Below are 18,213 nucleotides of genomic sequence, written 5' to 3' on the forward strand. Positions count from 1 at the left end.
AATGGGTTCCCGCCAACTTTTTGGGATAGCGAACTTCACGGCTTTCTTTTCACCTCTGTACCATCCTACAAAAATACAATTATTTCATACATGACATATGTGTAAGATTCTCACAACATTTTTCATATAAGATATATTTTTTTACTAATATTGAAAATTGTAAAACATTTTAAAATTCAAAGCTTTTATAATTTTAAAAATTTTAACAAATTGTATAACATAAAATTCTGAGCAACAATTGTCCATCTTACCTTCCAGAGTTTTTTTTTTTTTTGCAGTGCTCGCAGGTGAAATGAGGTCTTGAGGGTTTGTCTTGATATCCGACCGGCATGCCGAAATATGCCTTGTAAAAAGCCTCACACATCTTGGCAGATGCTTCCACGCAGTACTTTATCGCTTATGTCTTGATAAATTGGCCGCAGACATAAAAAATGCGTCTGGTTGATGCCTGCAGCCTCTTGATGCCATCTCATAACAATGCAGATATGTATCCACTTAGGCAGTTGGAACTAAACTGAACTGGTGAGCTTCTTAAGGCCCCTGTATTTATACTACTATTTATACTATTGGTTGGAAAAGTTTAGAAAGTTCTAGAAGTTACTTCAAGTTTACTCAGCACTTAATATATATGGAATGTTGTGGAAAATAGGTAAATTTCAAATTATTACTGACATAGTCACGAAAGCAAAGTTTGTGGGGAATAATAGCTATTTTTCTATACTTCTGAGGCATAAGCATTAGGAAATAACACATACTACCCATGAACAAAAGAAAAAAAAAACATTAGTTACGTTATTTTCAGTTTGCAATAGTTTTGGCAAACGCCATCTCGTTCGGAAAATTTGACAATACTCTGGGAATCATTGTTTAGGACCCTGCTGGGTATTTGTTTGCATTCCTAAATATCACAGTGGGGAATATTTTGATTGTAGGGATTAATCCCTCTGGAAGACATCTTTGGCGTTATGAGGCGAAATGTTTTATCGACTCGGTTTAATAATTTGAGATTATAAGGATCAGATTCCAAAGTGTGTAGACAATATTGTGTGCATTTTCTTAATCAACGCAGTCTGGGATTTCCCTTAGAACATTTGGTAACTTATTTTGATCCTGAATAGTCTGTAAACGATGACAATATAGAACGATGGTTTTGTGAACATTATGGATATCTCTTTTCTTTATTTCAGAAGTGTAGTATGAATCAGTGGCAAACTGACAGCGTATCAGGTCAATGTAACTAAAGTCTGATTCCGGAACGATGTCAGCATTGTAAATAAATTCATGTTAACTACTTTTGGTATTTGCAAATAAAGAGTTATAAACGTGTCCCAGTCATCCTCCTCATAGCTGATGTTCAGTTTGCGGGGCTTTAAAACAGAAAGTACTGATTTAGACAATAAATTATGCCTTGTTTTTTTAATGTATATAGATTCAATTTTAAAGATGCTCTTTCATCTTCTTTCACTCAATATTTGTGAAAACAACATCATTGCTATCTTTCACGTCTGCGTTCCAAAATCAGAGAGGTTTTTCGTTATTTCAGCTAACCCATCGTAAACTTTAGTGAAGTGTGATTGTATGCTTGAGTGATTTCAGCACCCTTTTTTTTTTACATCTTACCCTTTTCGTTATGTAGTTGGTGAATACTGTTTAGAAATTACACATGGCGTTTGGATAATATTTATGGAGTGTTGGACACTATATTAAAAAGTGTGGGATGGTTAGTGTATTTGTGAGATTCCTTTCCATTCTTTTAGATCATCCCCTTTTGTTATGTAGGTTTTTTTTCCCGAGACGTTTTGGAGAGTATGTATGGGGTGTAGGAAAGTACTTAATAAGTGAGCGACAGATATATTTAATGAAAAATTTACCCCACCCCCTTATTTACATTCTACCCTTTTTGTGTGATAGTATGTTTGCATGTAATTGTATATATTTTGTGTATAAACACTCCTATCATTTCGTTGGATAGCATGTTTGTGTGATTCATCTTACTTCTTTTACATCTTACCCTTTTCGTCGGATAGTACGTTGTGATTTTTCGTTTGACTACACAAGGCGTTTTTGATAGTATTGATGGCGAGTTGGATAGTCTGTGTGATTCATCCTATTTCTTTTACATCAAAAATCCTTTTCTTTGGATAGCAGGTTGTGATATTTCTTTTTACTTCACATTGCGTTTTGGATAGTAGTGATCGGGAGTTGGATAGCAGGTTGTAGTTTCTCTTTAGACTACACAAGGCGTTTTGCATAGTATTGAGGAGTTGGATAGTACTCAAAACATTAGTGTTGAATAGTAAGCAAAAAGTGGGTGATGATAGGAAGGCGTGTGTTGCATTGTAACAACAATGTGGTTGCTGGCTATAAAGTGGTGTGTGTGTGTGTGTGTGTGTGTGTTGAATTATATATACAAAAGTTTAACATTACATTTTCCCATGTAGAATTTATACCATTTTCCCAATAAGACATTTAACATTACCGTTCCTGTTTGTCTCCATAAATACAGTTGTTCCGTAAACACTTTTGTCCTTATACTTTTGTCCCCATAATACTATTCCCATTTAAATCTATGGACAATATCAGAATGGGATTTCTTATAGTCTTCAATCGTCACCGCATGTTATCCTTTAGGATGATGTTAATTATCGTACGTCTCTCAATAACCCTATATAACTACTCATGCGGAACTAGTCATCTTGGCTTTCATTTAATACAGTCACTTGGTTTGTAAGTTCCTCCTCAGTTCTGTAGAGACAAGACAGCCATCTGAAAAAGTGATAAGTGGCATAGCTCATTATACATATTTCAAATATAACTGTCATCTATTTATTTATTTACCTACCTACTTAAATGTCCACCTGATACAAATATCACATGCAGATATTGTCTGTGTTCTCTCTGTAATAGTCTGTACATGATTTCGACTTCCAATATTTATGTGTTAAAGAAGGGGAGATAATGCTAGAGTTATTGCGAATAATCATGGAGCAATGAACAAGTGTCAATAGCAATTATAGGTTATCAGTATTAACTGGACAATCAATTCACTAGTCACCTGGTCAGCCTACCATTACTGCCTGCTTACCCTTTTGTTCAAGCACAAAAATAATTCAGAGAGTACTCTGACACCTTGATTGATTTTACTGTATATTATGTACATATTCACATTGTAATGACTTCTCTTTTTTCAACTATTATTGACCAATTTTTCAATATATATCCCAAACTCGTAAGTATATTTGTAAATTGTAAATAGAAACTATTTAATTTTATATAAAGTTTATATGCTATTGAATAGGCACAAACTGTATGACATTACGGCAATTTATCTTTTATTTTTGCAGCTGGAGTGACTATTAATGCATATTATCAAGGATTAGGATGCATCCATACACTTTATTATAAAGAACTTGACTTTGTCACATCGACTCCACAGATCTTTCAATATGTTCACAGAAACCTATAATAATAAAAATAGATATTATTTAGCTTAGAACTAATTGTATAATGATCATTAGATGTAAGTTGTTTTGAGCGACAGATAAAACAGATGGATACAGGAAAATGCCTGTAATAGCGAATAATCCGGATAATTGACGTCTGTATGAGACGTCAATTATCCGGATTATTAGCTATTACAGGCAATAGCACTTACATTTGTAATTTACAACATTGTACAATTATCTTTAAATGAAACTAATCTGCAGATCATCATGCGAACTAAGGAAAGAATAACAGAAATCGAAAACAAGGAAAATTTAAAATAGTCTGGTATTATCCAAAACTAAATTATTTTTTTAAAGCAGAAAAATGTATTTATGAGAAAGGGAGGGAGAGAGAGTATATTCTTGCACACACGTGTAACGGAGTGCTGATATGACAATATGCTTGTTGTCCTATAAATCACAAGCTAATGAATCATGGGTAAAGAACCATAACGGCCCTATCAAATGGAGTCTGTAGTTACAGCCGTCGGTCGACAATCAATGGTAATTAACCAGTTATAAAAATAAATCACCAATCGGCCCAGATGCGAGCAGAATCCATGTCAGCTGAGTTTGCATTAATCAAAGTCACTTGACACTAATGACACTATTGTTGATATGAGTACACATACCATGATCGTCCATCACATGTATGTTAGAATTTTTATCATGGTTAGTCAGAGTGGATCTCCAATCACACATAAAATGACCTTCCATCACATTTATATGTGCATTGTTATCATGGTTAGTCAGAGTGGATCTCCAATCACACATAAAATGACCTTCCATCACATTTATATGTGCATTGTTATCATGGTTAGTCAGAGTGGATCCCCAATCACACATAAAACGACCTTCCATCACATTTATGTTGGCATTGTTATCATGGTTAGTCTGAGTGGATCTCCAATCGCACATAAAATGACCTTCCATCACATTTATTTGCGCACTGTTATCATGGTTAGTCTGAGTGGATCTCCAATCACACATAAAATGACCGTCCATTGAATCTACTTTATCGTTCTTATCATGGATTGACTGAATAGATCTGCAATAGGTAATAAGTATTTAAATCTAGTATCTTAAAATATTTCATTAATATACCTATCTGCTTTTAAACATGTCAAATGTCTACGGGACAATACTTCTTACTGATTTACTGATCTATATTCAGTCAAACGTATGATTATTGAAACCCATGCTTCGATTCAATTCTACTATGTGACCGAAATTTGATCTTCAGGATGACCAGCAACCTGATGAAACATATTTTACCCAATGGGGCAGGATGATTGATATTTATCTGTACATATTTAGACATATTACAAAACGTACATCATAAAAACCAAAGCTAAAACGTTAGTGGCAGCCATGATGATAAAGGCGAATCCCCGCATCCAGCTGGCTGACTGGGAGTAGATGGTATTGAAGATTGATGTGCTGACTAGGTTACACATCACCTCAGCTTCTACGAGACCAGCAAATAGTGCACCTGTGGGTGTAAATGATATTGAAGATAGATGCGCGAATAGGTCACAGTAGTATAATAATAGTCGTTTGAGATATTTGTTACTAAGCTAGGTCAAAGCCTTCTACCCACCATGACATTGTTCTCACAACACACGCAAGTGCTCATTTATTGTTCACTATCCATTTACCACAATCAACGCCCGAGTGGGTGCACTGTTTGGGTTTTGTAACGAGAGAAGAAAAGATCTCGTTCTACAGTCACATATTAATTCCAAAGCATGCATGCTATAACTGAGTCACGTGTCAATTATGCATCTAGCACCCTTATATCAGCCTTATCTATGGGTTGCTGATTTAGCAGTGGGAAAGTCAGTATTACCGTATAAGACTATACACCTCCTTTTCTTGCAGACTTAACATTTGTATTTTTAACTTGAAAATCAGTTCAGCATTTGTCGAACTAATCATGATGATAATAATATATTTTCTAACAAAGTCAATATAATAGAAATTCGTGAATATAATCACTTTACGTCTAGATTCTCTGATACTGTAAAAGAATGGTTAACTTAGAACTGTAAAGTTGGTCTACAGTTCTCATGTTCTAGTCCTAATATATATTTCGGGTTTTGAATGATGGCTACAACGTCTGAAGTGTGGCAATTTATAATTATGTACAGCACTGGAGCATCATGCCGCAGACATGTAGCATGACGTTCAACCCAGCCACATTATCCTGACGCCACGCCGACCAGTCCTAACACTAACCTCTTAATGCTGAGCGCCTACCGAGACAGCTGAGTAAAACATTACAACAACTCAATAAATATGGTAAGGCTTATAAAGGTTTTGCATTATTTTAGTAGTCTGGTGGTTTTCTGTCTCGCGCTGAGCATTTTAATGATAAGTCTAATTGCCATTTATCTCCACCCTTCTTTATATTTATCGTATCATATGTCTGGCAGTCTTGTGGTTTTCTGTCTCGCGCTGAGCACCTTAATGATAAGTCTGATGTTGGATATAATTGCCATTTATCTCCACCCTTCTTTATATTTATCGTATCATATGTCTGGCAGTCCAATCGTGGAATATGGGATGAATCATTTACTGTCTTAAAGAATAAAAAATTTCTTGTGACCTGATGAATTCCCTTTGTATCATTCAAAGTTTTTTCGTTGATGAAAATTTCACAAGGTTTAGGGTCGAATGGCGTTGATAACTTGCCTCACTTTTCTTGGTTAACTAGTACGCTGTCTCGAACGTTGAAATTTGACTTCTTTGCTTTTGTAATTTGAATTTATTCCCCTAGAAAAACAAGGTAAAATTGAAGAAAAGAACTTACGGTTTTAAGAATCAAATCCAAAAATAATCCGAGAAATAAAAATTAGAAGTCCTAGTAATAAAATGTCCTAATGAATTTGAGTTCGAGTCCCAATGAAAATCTAAAATGGAAGGCGATGACGTATACTGTAGTCAGTATGGTACTTAAGTGTTCTTTGTTGAACCACATACAATAATATTCCGGTAAATTTCAATAACTATCTTTCTCAAAGAATTAATTCCGAGCACAAGTATTTCCAGGAAAAGAAATTCTCTTAGAATCAAAATAATTTGAAGACAAATTAAAATTAAACTCCAACAGGTCACAAAAAACACATTAACGTATAATTGTTTAAAAGCCCAACTTAAATATTTTCTCAAAAGATCACTATTGTTTCTGGCTACTGCGCAAATCCGGTAAAACCAGAATTTCGAAATAACAACACAGAAGCTATTTACATGTCTAAAGTCACATACCCCCAATGCAGCCTCTATTTCACTCGATAAATCCTACACTAAGAAAGAATTTTAAAAAATTTAAAAAAATTGTTTACTTCCAATCATGAAATAAGGTCAGGATCTAGATCAGCTTTTAGATACAAAGTTCTAATATTAGGTTTTGGAAAAACTGAACTGAATTTCTGGAAAATATCAAATCCAGTAAATAAAATTACATTACAATAGCAAACTAACAAACAAACAATTAAATCAAATCAAGTATACATAACATTTGAGGATAGGTCCCAGACACCATCTCATAAACCTTCAAGACAGTTTCATTGAACACATCATAATTAGTAGTTTGTTCAGACGACAGTGCCGTGTAGACATCAGTAACTTTACCAGTTATAATATTCTGCAATAATAATGTCCAATAATATTTCAGGCATTTCTAATTCTCTACGCTGAATGTCATGGGAAAGCTTGTTGGTTTCAGTATTAATTTCCCAGCAATGAAATCAAAATACCACAGACTACTAAAATTTCAAACAATGAAACTCATATTTAAAAAAAGCAATCTATCAGTATGTAAACGATGTGATGTTACACTTCCATCTTTAAAAGAAATTAAGAAAGAAATGCGTGGTCTTTACTACTACTATGTAATGAAATATGATATAATGGTTAGGTAGATCCTCGAAGAATTAAGGAGTGACCGCACATAAAATTACAAGTTTGATCCTGTGCACTCATCCGGAACACCGTGTTATATATGTGTTAGGAATATTAAGAGTGTAACATTGCACCGGATCTATAAATATATATGTACTTCTTGACAGTTACTAATAACACTGGTCTACAGCCAAAATGTTTCCGAAATGAATGTAGTGAAACTTTACTAATTCTATCTCACTGAGAACGAAAATGATGCTTAAAATTGTTGATTGGATCTAGTTTTAAAGATATGATACTGGGTCAGTATATACGACCCTTGACGTGGAATGGCGGAGGATAAGTGATTTATAAAGGGAATGGATCTCAATTTAAACCAGAAATGATTGGATCTATAAATAAATATATGGCTGTGTTTGGACAGTACTTGCTTTTTAAGCAAACTAATGAATGATGCGATATGAAGCTGGCATTGCATCATTCATGATATGAATTGCAACATGTTAGATGTCATGGATGATGCAATCTTAACTAAGCTTACATAACTGTGCTGAACAAAAATGCCCTGTATCAATCAGTTCTAGAAATCATAAAGTGTCATGCTCTCTTGTTTGTCAGAGTAGTGCCTTTTGCATCACAAAAGCGCAGTATAACCACTATGGTTAAGAAAGTCTATCACCTTTATTTTGGCTGTAAAATTGGAGATCAGGCCAAGAGGTGGGCCCCACATATATGTTGCAACACTTGTGCAACAAATTTTAATCAGTGGTTGAACAGAAAAAAGAAATCTATTAATTTGCGGTGCCAATGATTTGCAGAGAGCCAACATATCATATCAGCAATTGTTACTTCTGCATGGTGCCTCCAGTTGAGAAAGGTGTTTCAAAGGATAAAAAGTGGACTGTGCGTTATCCAAACATTCCATCACCGATACGCCCAGTACACCACGGAGAAGGACTGTTGTTTCTTGATGCCAGACGAGGAAAAGGAAGAGGATGAAACTTCTAGTTCTGAACCATTAATGTCACATGACCCATATTTTCTCCCGTCCTCTTCCTCTGAACCACACCACATAACACAAGGTGAACTGAATAACCTTGTCAGGGATTTGGAACTAACCAAGATTAAATAAGGCAGAGATGTTGGGCTGCAGACTACAGCAGTGGAACATCGTGGCAGGTGATGTTAGGATTTCCATGTTCCGTGACCATCAAATGGATCTTGTCCCATTCTTCTTCATGGAATGTGATATTGTAGCCTGCAACAACATCGATGGTGTGATGGCAGCCCTCGACATCGTTCATGATCCAGATGATTGGAGACTGTTCATTGATTCATCTAAGACGAGTCTTAAATCTGTTTTGCTGCAAAATGGTAATGTTTTGCCATCAATTCTAGTTGTTCAATGCAGTCCATATGAAAGAAACCTCAGAAAACATGAAACAACTTTTGAGGTGCATAAGCTATGACCAACATCAGTAGAAGCTTTGTGGATATTTGAAGGTTCTTGCTCTCTTGCTTGGTCCGCAGAGTGGATACACAAAGTATTGCTGTTTTCTCTGCGAATGGGATAGTCGTGCGAGATATTTTCCATTTACATTTAAAGAGATTGACCACCCCGACAGTCATTGGAGCTGGGAGGAAAAGTGTTTAGCATCCACCACTTGTTGAATCAAGGAAGATTTTGTTACCATCCTTGCACATCAAGCTGGGTCTGATGAAAAACTTTGTCAGGGCCATGGACAAAACACAAGCAGCTTTTCTCAAGTACCTCCGTGAAAACTTTCCAGGGTTAAGTGGTGTAAGATAAAGAAAGGTGACTTTTTTGGTCCTCATATTCTTGAAGGTCTTCGAGACGATGCTTTTGACCGTGCACAGCGTGACAAGGAAAAGACGGCATGGAAAGCCTTCCAGTTAGTGGCAAAAAAATTTATCGGAAACAACAAGGCAGACAACTACAGTGAGTTGGTGGAAAACCTCCTAAAGACATACAAAAGTCTTGGTTGCAACATGTCACTAAAGATAAATTGTTTGCATTCTCATTTAGATTTTTCCCCACCAAACTGCGGAGCAGTGAGTGATGAGCACGGCAAGCGATTACACCAGGGCATTGCAACAATGGAGAAAAGCTATCAGGGCAAATGGAGCCCATCAATGCTTGCAGACTATTGCTGACAGTGACAAGAGATGATCCATGTAATAAATACAAGAAACAAGCCAAAACGCCGAGCAGACACAGAATAAAGACCAAACTATGTACTTATATATGCTTTATAGTTTTGTGCCTTTTGTTTTATAATAAATTTTATTTATATAACACCCTTGTTGTTGTTTTTTTAAAGTGTTACGTAGTTGTTGTTGTAGGGTTTAACGCCATTTTCAGCACATGATAGGCTATACATGGCGGCCAGTATTAATGGTGGAGGAAGAACCCGGAAAACCCCGGAAAGAACCACCGATCCACGAGAAGCTACTGACAAGCTTTCTCACATACCCACATTGGCCGAATCCGAGACTCGAAAACACGCAGACAGAGGTGAGATGTCAGTGATCCGTAACGGAGAGCGCTTTAGACCACTTGGCCACTCGGAGCCCCTTAAAGTGTTACGTAAACAGGACGGGTGAGATATTATCATGTAAAGCAAACATATACACATGAAAAGACTTATGTTTACAATTTATGATTAAAACTCTATTATCTACATAATATACATAGACGTAAAATGTAAAACCTTGAATATCTTGGAAATAGTAGCCAATCATTTGTTTTAATTGTCATATTTAATTCAGCACATCAAAAGCCTTAATGAATGTCACATTTTATCTCTGAAGCAGAAGACTTCTAAAAGATTGTAGACCAGTGTAAAATAATTATCAGTAAATATGTTTACGAGATTTGACATTTTTCCATTGAACGGATCAGTCAGGTGGTATCTTAAAAGAATTAAGTAAATTCCTTTTGGATGAGTTAGGTCACATTAACAGATGTTTTGAAATACACAGTGGAGTAGCAAGATTGGCCACGCGGGTTATATAATCGTAATAGACTGTTGAATATGTCTACAACGAGCGAACTGAGCAAACAAATCTCATTCCTATTTTAGAGTCATTCTTATATTTTATGTTTTTGTTTTAAGTCTGCAGACTTGTTTTATGTTGTATGTATATATTATTTGAGAGGGAAAACATTTGTTTGGACTGTTCAGTGGAAATAGAAAGTGCTCATTTGGACTATAATACCATTTTATAACTATTTTGAATTTTTCAAAGGAGTTCTGGACAACGCCAATATGACAACGTCACGATTCTTGTTGGAACAGTACATTTACGCCTCTGAAATCTATACGGAACAGTTTATTCTCTCGGACCTTAATATAACTTTTTTCGGATTATTTTGGATTCACTTCATAATATTGAAATTTCCTCTCACATTTTCATTTGTAACGTTGATAATTAAATTGTATGTTAAATTTTGACAAATCTTGCTAGCTTAGCTTTTTTCTGTTACTTAGTTTATGACCATATTCGTAGCAACCGGCACAAACGTATGATGCAATGTTAGAAATATTAGGTTTTTAATAGAACTGTTCACCGAGTTTGATACGTACCTGATTATTGAATATATGTAGAGACATCAGCGTGATCCATGAAACGTATGTTAAGTGCAACCAGGTCTTTTACACACACGATGAAGTGAAAATGTAAGTCATGATAAGCAAATAGGATGAAAACCAAAAATACCAGATATTTAGAGGCAAACAACAAAGTGGTGTGTAAGGTGCAACATATTTTCTTTGAAGGAGTTTAGATTAGCATAATGAAATTGAATAGGTAAATGAAACGTTTTAAACATCTTCAACGACATTGACATTGCTTACATTTTGCAAAGTTGTTAATTATATTTACTCACCCATCAATAGTATATATTGCGGAGCTTCTGTTTTTAATTTTTCTTCTTAAAATTGATTTCTAGCGGAGTCTCTCATTTTGTTTTGTTTTTTTATCATACCAGCGAATCTGTAGAGCAATCTCAGATGTCATATATTCTTTGAACCATCTAATTCCTAGCGCTGTCTCCCATTTTTTTAATTCATCCTACCATACAATTTTGTAGCATGTATGTTAGATTTTACATAATAGGAGTTAGTTACAAAACATTTGTTTGCCTACAAAATTGTTATTTTGTAATATAAGCTTCGTATTATAGAGTGGTGTTCTAAAGAAATTTTTAAAATTAAACACTTTTGTTATTTGTGGAGCGGAAGAGAAGTAAAGCTGCTACAACATCTTGACAAGTTTAGATTTAGTCTGTTTTACTAGAGCACATATAAATTTGTAAAATCATCCCAACAACAACAGCGACTGCACAATTGCACCCTACCCTCCAACTTCAAAACCATTGATGCTGATATGACCTCTAACACTCTGTCCATAGAGACCATATTTAAAGGTTAATATAAGGGATACCATTATTCTGTATCATGCTCAAACATTTAGGAAAATTTATATATGTTTGAAGGTATGCAGCTTTAAGGCGAAAAAGACTCCGCCAGGAAGATTTTAGACGTACCTTGCTTTTCAGGACCCGCCTTGTGAGATGCTATCCCTCTTACTATTGGGAGTGGCATTAGCATGGGTATCCCCACTGCGACAGCTGAAAGAGTTAATTGGTAGGTCATGTTATTTTGTTGTAACTGTGTAGCATGGGTATCCCCACTGCGAGAGCTGAAAGAATTAATTGGTACGTCATGTTATTTTTTTGTAACTGTGTATAACATGGGTATCCCCACTGCAACAGCTGAAATAATTGATAGGTCATGTTATTTTGTTGTAACTGTGACAGCTGAAAGAGTTAATTGGTAGGCCGAGGTTTTTGTTTGTTTGTTGGTAACTGTGTATAACATGGGTATCTCCACTACAAAAACTGAAAGAGTTAATTGGTAGGCCATGCTATTTTGTTCTAACTCCTTAACATGGGTATCCCCACTGCGACAGCTGAGAGAGTGCATTGGTAGGCCATGTTATTTTGTTCTAACTGTGTATAACATTGGCATCCCACTGCGACAGCTGAAAGAGGAAATTAGTATGCCATGTTGTTTTGTTATAACTGTGTAATATGGTTATCCCCAATACGACAGCTGAAGGAGTCAATTGGTAGGCCATGCTATTTTGTTGTAACTGTGTAACATGGATATAAGCGCTGAGACTGTGTAACATTGATATTCCCACTGCGACAGATGAAAGAGTTAATTGGTAGGCCATGTTACTTTGTTGTGTATATGTTGTAGCATTAGCATGGGTATCGCAACTTCAGCAATCTGAAAGAGTTAATTGGTAGGCCGTGATGTGTTGTTGCAATTGTACAACATGGGTATCCACCGCGACACCTGAAAGAGTTAATTATTAGAGGATGTTATTTTGTTGTTTATCTGTTTGTGTATTGAAAAGCACGCGTCTTCCCTAGACCACCGGTCCAATTTCCGCAAGTAGGGATTGGGCCTGTGATATGTCGTGATACCATGTCTTTGTATTTATATTTACATTGGTGTAGCGAGATATTAAGACCACATCTTTAAGTTTTCAGTTGTAATCAAGGAAGTGGATAAAAACATAATACCCACCGGCATAGCCAAAGTTCTGAAGAAGATCATAAAAAATTCTCTGGGGATTCATCTTCAGCTGTTGCTGTCTGTCGGAACGATGCAAAAGCTACATACAGCTTTTTGACACGAGGCCTATTCACAGCGCACTTGAATGATACGATGGGGATTTTCATTACATGTAACAGGCAGACGAAAATGTCTTTACATATTGTATATTTCTTCTCTTTTGTTGCATTATGCCCAAAATGTTTTGGACAACAGAGTTTTTACGTAGCAACAACATGGTCTCCCGTCAGGCGGAATTCTCAATCTCTACCTACTTGCCGACTTCAAGCAGCACAACGGATGGCTAAATAAGGCTTTTGCTGTGGAACTTACCAAGCAAAGTGCCATATCAGAATTTTTTAAAACCAGGTTTGAATTTTTGAAAAAAACACTCAGTTGCCGGTACCAAACGTAATGTTCGTATAGGACACACTATAATCAGTGTCATGACCGTGTGGAGTGCTATGTTTCAGGGCCATGTAGGCCATCTCAGACTAATTTCACCATGGGGCTTGCAGCCAAGACAATATCGCAACTGTGCAGCGCGATAAGGGACATGCTTGCAGCTGCTGATTATGTATCCAAGCTAAACACACACATGCGCATGTTATCAAAGGTGCGGTAATTTGGAAAAAGGAACGTACATACACCCCAAAAAGAATATCACGTGTCGGGTACAGCTACTGAAAAAATTGGAACGAGACAGATGCCATAAAGAACGGTGAAAACAAAACTAATGTTAGCGACAGTTAGCAACGCCGATAAAGAAAACAAAGAGGTCACTAACAATGAGCATTGGCACGATCTTAAAAGAATACAGTCTGTGTCTGTCAAGACCCACCATTTTCTGCTATGTTCCCCAGGCCTGCGTTGGACCCTGTTGAGTCTATCTGACTATGAACAACGAAAAACATGTTATAATTTGGCAGCATGACATAAATCGTTCCATGCTCTGCTTAGGGAAAATGGACTGGTGGTCTAGGAAGAAAAAGTATACATGTATAAGGTTTAGTTGAACGTCAGGATACTCTAGATTACTTAGGACCGAGTTAGTTTAGGTTTCCCTAAAACATCAAACAAAATAGAAGCGAAAAAGAAAAAGACTTTTCTCACGAACTCCCTTACACTTTGTCAAATACTTAAGATAGGAGAGTGAATGTTTGGGACAGGCGATAGTCACCCAGAAGTCGAAGACAAACAGCGAAAAATACACAAATTACAAGTTATTGAATATAACACTAATAATGCACACACACATTCCCACTAATACTACCTCTTATTATTACACATCACACACGCTAAACATGGCAACAATTTAACATTATCCACTGTTCCGATATAGAGACTCGTATTCCGACTGCCAATTTACCCTTCAGCGACGAAAACGATCACTGATGTATATGAGGTCACACTGGCACTGCCTGCATTTCGAATCCACACTTCAACTGTCTAAACGCTAGGCGAGGACTATGGGTTTACATAGATCTCCTGCCTGCCTCCTCTACTTTTACCTCTGACTGACTGCTTTATATTATCAAAACACATTACTATATGCTTGTTAGCATGCTTTCCACGCAACATGGGTACCTTGCTGGATCCAGTTAATTTCCTTAAAATAGCGACGTCAGTATATCGCTAAATTCAAACCTGCAATTATATTACTGTGATTCAACAAAAGCCTGTTGACACATCAACACTCTATAAGCTATAACATACACGTCATCTCCGTCAGTTTTTTAATTTCATCGGGACTTGTACCGAGTTTTATTCAGGACTTTAATCTGTAATTCTTGGATTATTTTGGGATTTAATTCGCAATACGTTAAGTTCTTTTTTTCTCATTTTCACTTTGTATTCTAGGAAAATATATTACGTTAAATTTTACAAAACTTGTTGTCTTTCACTCTTTTTTGTTACTTATTTTAAAAGCATAGACTCATAAGATAATTATTTTATCTCTATAACACATAAGTAGCTTCTGTGAACTTCGCTTGTTGATCGGTTTCATTTCTCAGAACCAGAATTTCAAAACGTTGATAGTATTCTATCGATAGTTTTCGCAGCCTCTGCAGTTTTCTCCGCCTCAAAGAGAGCACCGTCTCTCTGTCCGAATCACCAAACGTAAGTTAAACAAAATTGTTGTTAAAAAAGAAATAAAATACTATTATAAAATAAACGTTTTCATGGAAAGTTAATAGTTCTATAGTAGGTTAAGAACAGGCAACCTAAGCAGTTTGGTCCAAGAACATAGCCGTCAACCATTCACGTTAAATGGCATGCACTTAGTGAATTGCATAAAGTTGGTACCTTTCGAAGTATACATTGCTAACACAAACAGAACAACTCTTACGACACGAAAACATTAAAAAATGTCAATCCTAGCAATTGATTCGCAGTGGCATAAAACCAAACATTTGTATACAACACACAGGCAACATATGCCAGGTACTCAGTAAAAAGAAGTCAAATCTTAAAAAATGTCGCCAACTAATAACGTTTTGGTACTTCGTTTAAGTCATAATTAGAAAATATTAATACAAATGTGAAAGTACTATCGTGATAGTTAGTGGAGTAACCCCCAACACCAAAAGCACTAGCTATTTTTCGATTAAAATGACACCTACCTACAAACATTATGACGCTGTCATTCGCCAGCGCTGTCAATATGTAGAAACCAATGGAACTAATTAAGGCTAGGATTCCTGTTGTTCCATGATGTAAGCAGTTGAGCAATGGCTTGAGAATACACAGACCGATGACAGAGCTCGCGAGTGTCAACGCTGAACCATACCATCCAATAAGCACAGAGGGCCAGCAGAAGGGATATCCCAATTGCAGGAGGGTCACAAGTCCACTTCTAGGTGACAGCGGCAGTGCGACCAAGACAAACACAACAATACATAGCCTAAAGATGGATCTGTCTTGGCCTTTCTTTGTACTGGTGTAAAAGTCAGTGACGTTTTTGTATACAGAGAGTACAGTTATAGCACATTCTTTCTGTGTTTCTCGAGTCTCAGAGAACCAAAGCATGCCAAGAATAGAAGCAAAAAGACATACTCCTGCGGAAGTTAGTGTTGGATATAAATATCCATAGCGCTTTATGAAATAACCCGTTCCGGTTGAACTTGATAATTTTCCAACACCTTTTAAGCATTCCATAAGGGCCAAACCCATGGTCCTTGATTTTCGCACCTGTGTAATATCCGCAGTGAAAGAGTACGTGGCCACGCTTTGTGTCGAACTAGTCCCCAAAAGTCCATCTGTGGCATATGCAATTAATAGATATGAAATATCCAATTCAAAATAAATAATTACAGCGGCAATGGTTGCCTGTAAGAAAGATCCAAATATTGGTAGAATGATTATGAACTTTCGTCCCAGATAATCGGACAGAGAACCATACATAGGTAACGTAAATAGAGTTATTGAATACTTCATAACATCCAAGTAAAGTTCCCAATTCGATGCATTGGCCTGAGCCTCATTTTCAGCATATGTACTTACATTTACATCTCCGGGGCAATTCGTGCTAGTCGAAATATTATCCCCGTTAAATGTAACGTTTCTTCTTGCGACGGATTGCTTAAACCAATAATATATGTACTGTTTACTTGTAGAGAGGTACATTTCTTCTGCACCTTTATACAAAAGAACAATTGCTACAATAGGTAGGTACCGATGCCAAGTTTTAATTACTGTAACTCTTTTAGGTATCAGCCTGTTCGATTCATTTATAATCATCTGTTGATTCATCCTTGAAATACAAAATGTTTCTGCAATCTTAGTTTACATTACATACATGATTCACCATTTGCATTCATCTTTCTGTGTATAAATTTAAACCGTATGAATACACGTCTACATTAGATCTCCAAGTTTGGCTTCGTGTCTTCAGTTCTTTGAAAATCAGCAATACGTCTCTATGTTTATCCAGTAAAAATAATGTCCTCGACACGTTCACCTCTCATTATAGTCACCTGGTTTGTTCATGCATTTAATCACTTTTTTCAATGACTTAATTGTTTGACTCCCCTCGTTTTGTATGATAAGCAGTTCATCCCGTTTAAATGTGTAAAAAAAATATAGATCACTTTATGTACATAAACTTCCTGTGAGAACTTCTCTACGTTCCTTATGTACCCGGTAAAAAAACACACACAACTAAATCATATCCACAGTATGCATATCAACTTCCTTCTGAACTTCCGTATTTGTCATGTCACAATCATGTCCCTTTACTTCTATTTCTGGCATTCATTTCATCATCATATCAAAGACGGTCTCCATCTGCAACCATACCAAATTCCTTCAAACGAACAAAACGTCTGAGTAATTGGGTAACTTTGATATTGTCTAGATTACAGTGGTACTCTGATCCGTCAACATTAAACTCTTGGCAAAATTAGAATGACAACTACCCATATAGAAACTACCGTGGTCTGGACAATGGTAATAGTCATTGTTCAACGTGGAAGAACGTTACCTCATAGGCTGATAAATTACACAGTTTGTATCCGGTCTAATTTTCATATAATTATCCGCAATTCCTAGAGTATTTATCAAGAATACCATCTCAGTTAACACCTCCAGTTAGCTACAGTCCACATGGACTTTGTTTCAGGTCAAAAGCTATGTACATTACCCCTATCTATTGTGCAGGTAGAACAGGTGGATATATTCTAACGAATCTTAACCAGGTCGGGTGTATGTATGTATGTATGTATGCATGTATGTATGCATGCATGCATGCATGTGTATGTATGTATGACAGACTGTCTGACTGACTGACTGACTGACTTTATTTCCTCTTGAAAAGAGATTACATCAGATTAAACAAATTCATGATAATACAAGATCATAAAATAGAACAGAAAATTGACAAAAATACAATAGTAATACTGTGTCAGCTACCGTATTGACAAAACGAAATATCTCAATACCTGCAATTATGCAAATCTGCAATCATTTGGCGGAGCATGGCACTGATCGTTTAACAGTTGCTTGATGATGATAATATTTCGAAAAGTTAATACGTCTATAATGTTATGTGCTTAACATTAAGTTCGAGATAGCAACGAAAATGAAATGAAAAACTTATAACAGTGTAATTCTATATGTAGTTTTTTTTCTTCATATGACGCATGTAATTATGCATATATATACTTGTTTGCGCGTAT

General features: G+C 36.1%; 1 protein-coding gene across 1 annotated transcript; it reads right to left on the bottom strand.

Moving 5' to 3' along the window:
• Window positions 1-2,423: 2,423 nt before the first annotated feature.
• LOC149788492 (proton-coupled folate transporter-like) lies at window positions 2,424-17,620 on the bottom strand. Its single transcript, XM_089975720.1, has 4 exons — window positions 15,661-17,620; window positions 11,959-12,042; window positions 4,821-4,977; window positions 2,424-2,766 (listed from the first exon to the last, which is right to left on the bottom strand). Exons 1-4 carry the CDS (start codon window positions 16,787-16,789, stop codon window positions 2,688-2,690), a joined length of 1,449 nt encoding a protein of 482 aa, XP_089831846.1. The 5' UTR covers window positions 16,790-17,620; the 3' UTR covers window positions 2,424-2,687.
• Between the last annotated feature and the right edge of the window lie 593 nt (window positions 17,621-18,213).

The sequence above is a fragment of the Sinohyriopsis cumingii genome, chromosome 11 (assembly GCF_028554795.1).
Source record: "Sinohyriopsis cumingii isolate HCF-2022 chromosome 11, ASM2855479v2, whole genome shotgun sequence".
Classification (NCBI taxonomy): domain Eukaryota; kingdom Metazoa; phylum Mollusca; class Bivalvia; order Unionida; family Unionidae; genus Sinohyriopsis; species Sinohyriopsis cumingii.

Bases quoted from the DNA above. Each gene is read 5' to 3' on its own strand.
- LOC149788492 (XM_089975720.1), bottom strand. From the start codon at position 16,789: ATGAATCAACAGATGATTATAAATGAATCGAACAGGCTGATACCTAAA. The intron at 12,043-15,660 runs GTAGGTGTCATT...TAACTCTTTCAG, and splicing joins CAGCGTCATAATGTTTGTAG to CTGTCGCAGTGGGGATACCC. The intron at 2,767-4,820 runs GTACGTTTTGTA...TCACTTTTTCAG, and splicing joins TTAGCTTTGGTTTTTATGAT to ATGGCTGTCTTGTCTCTACA.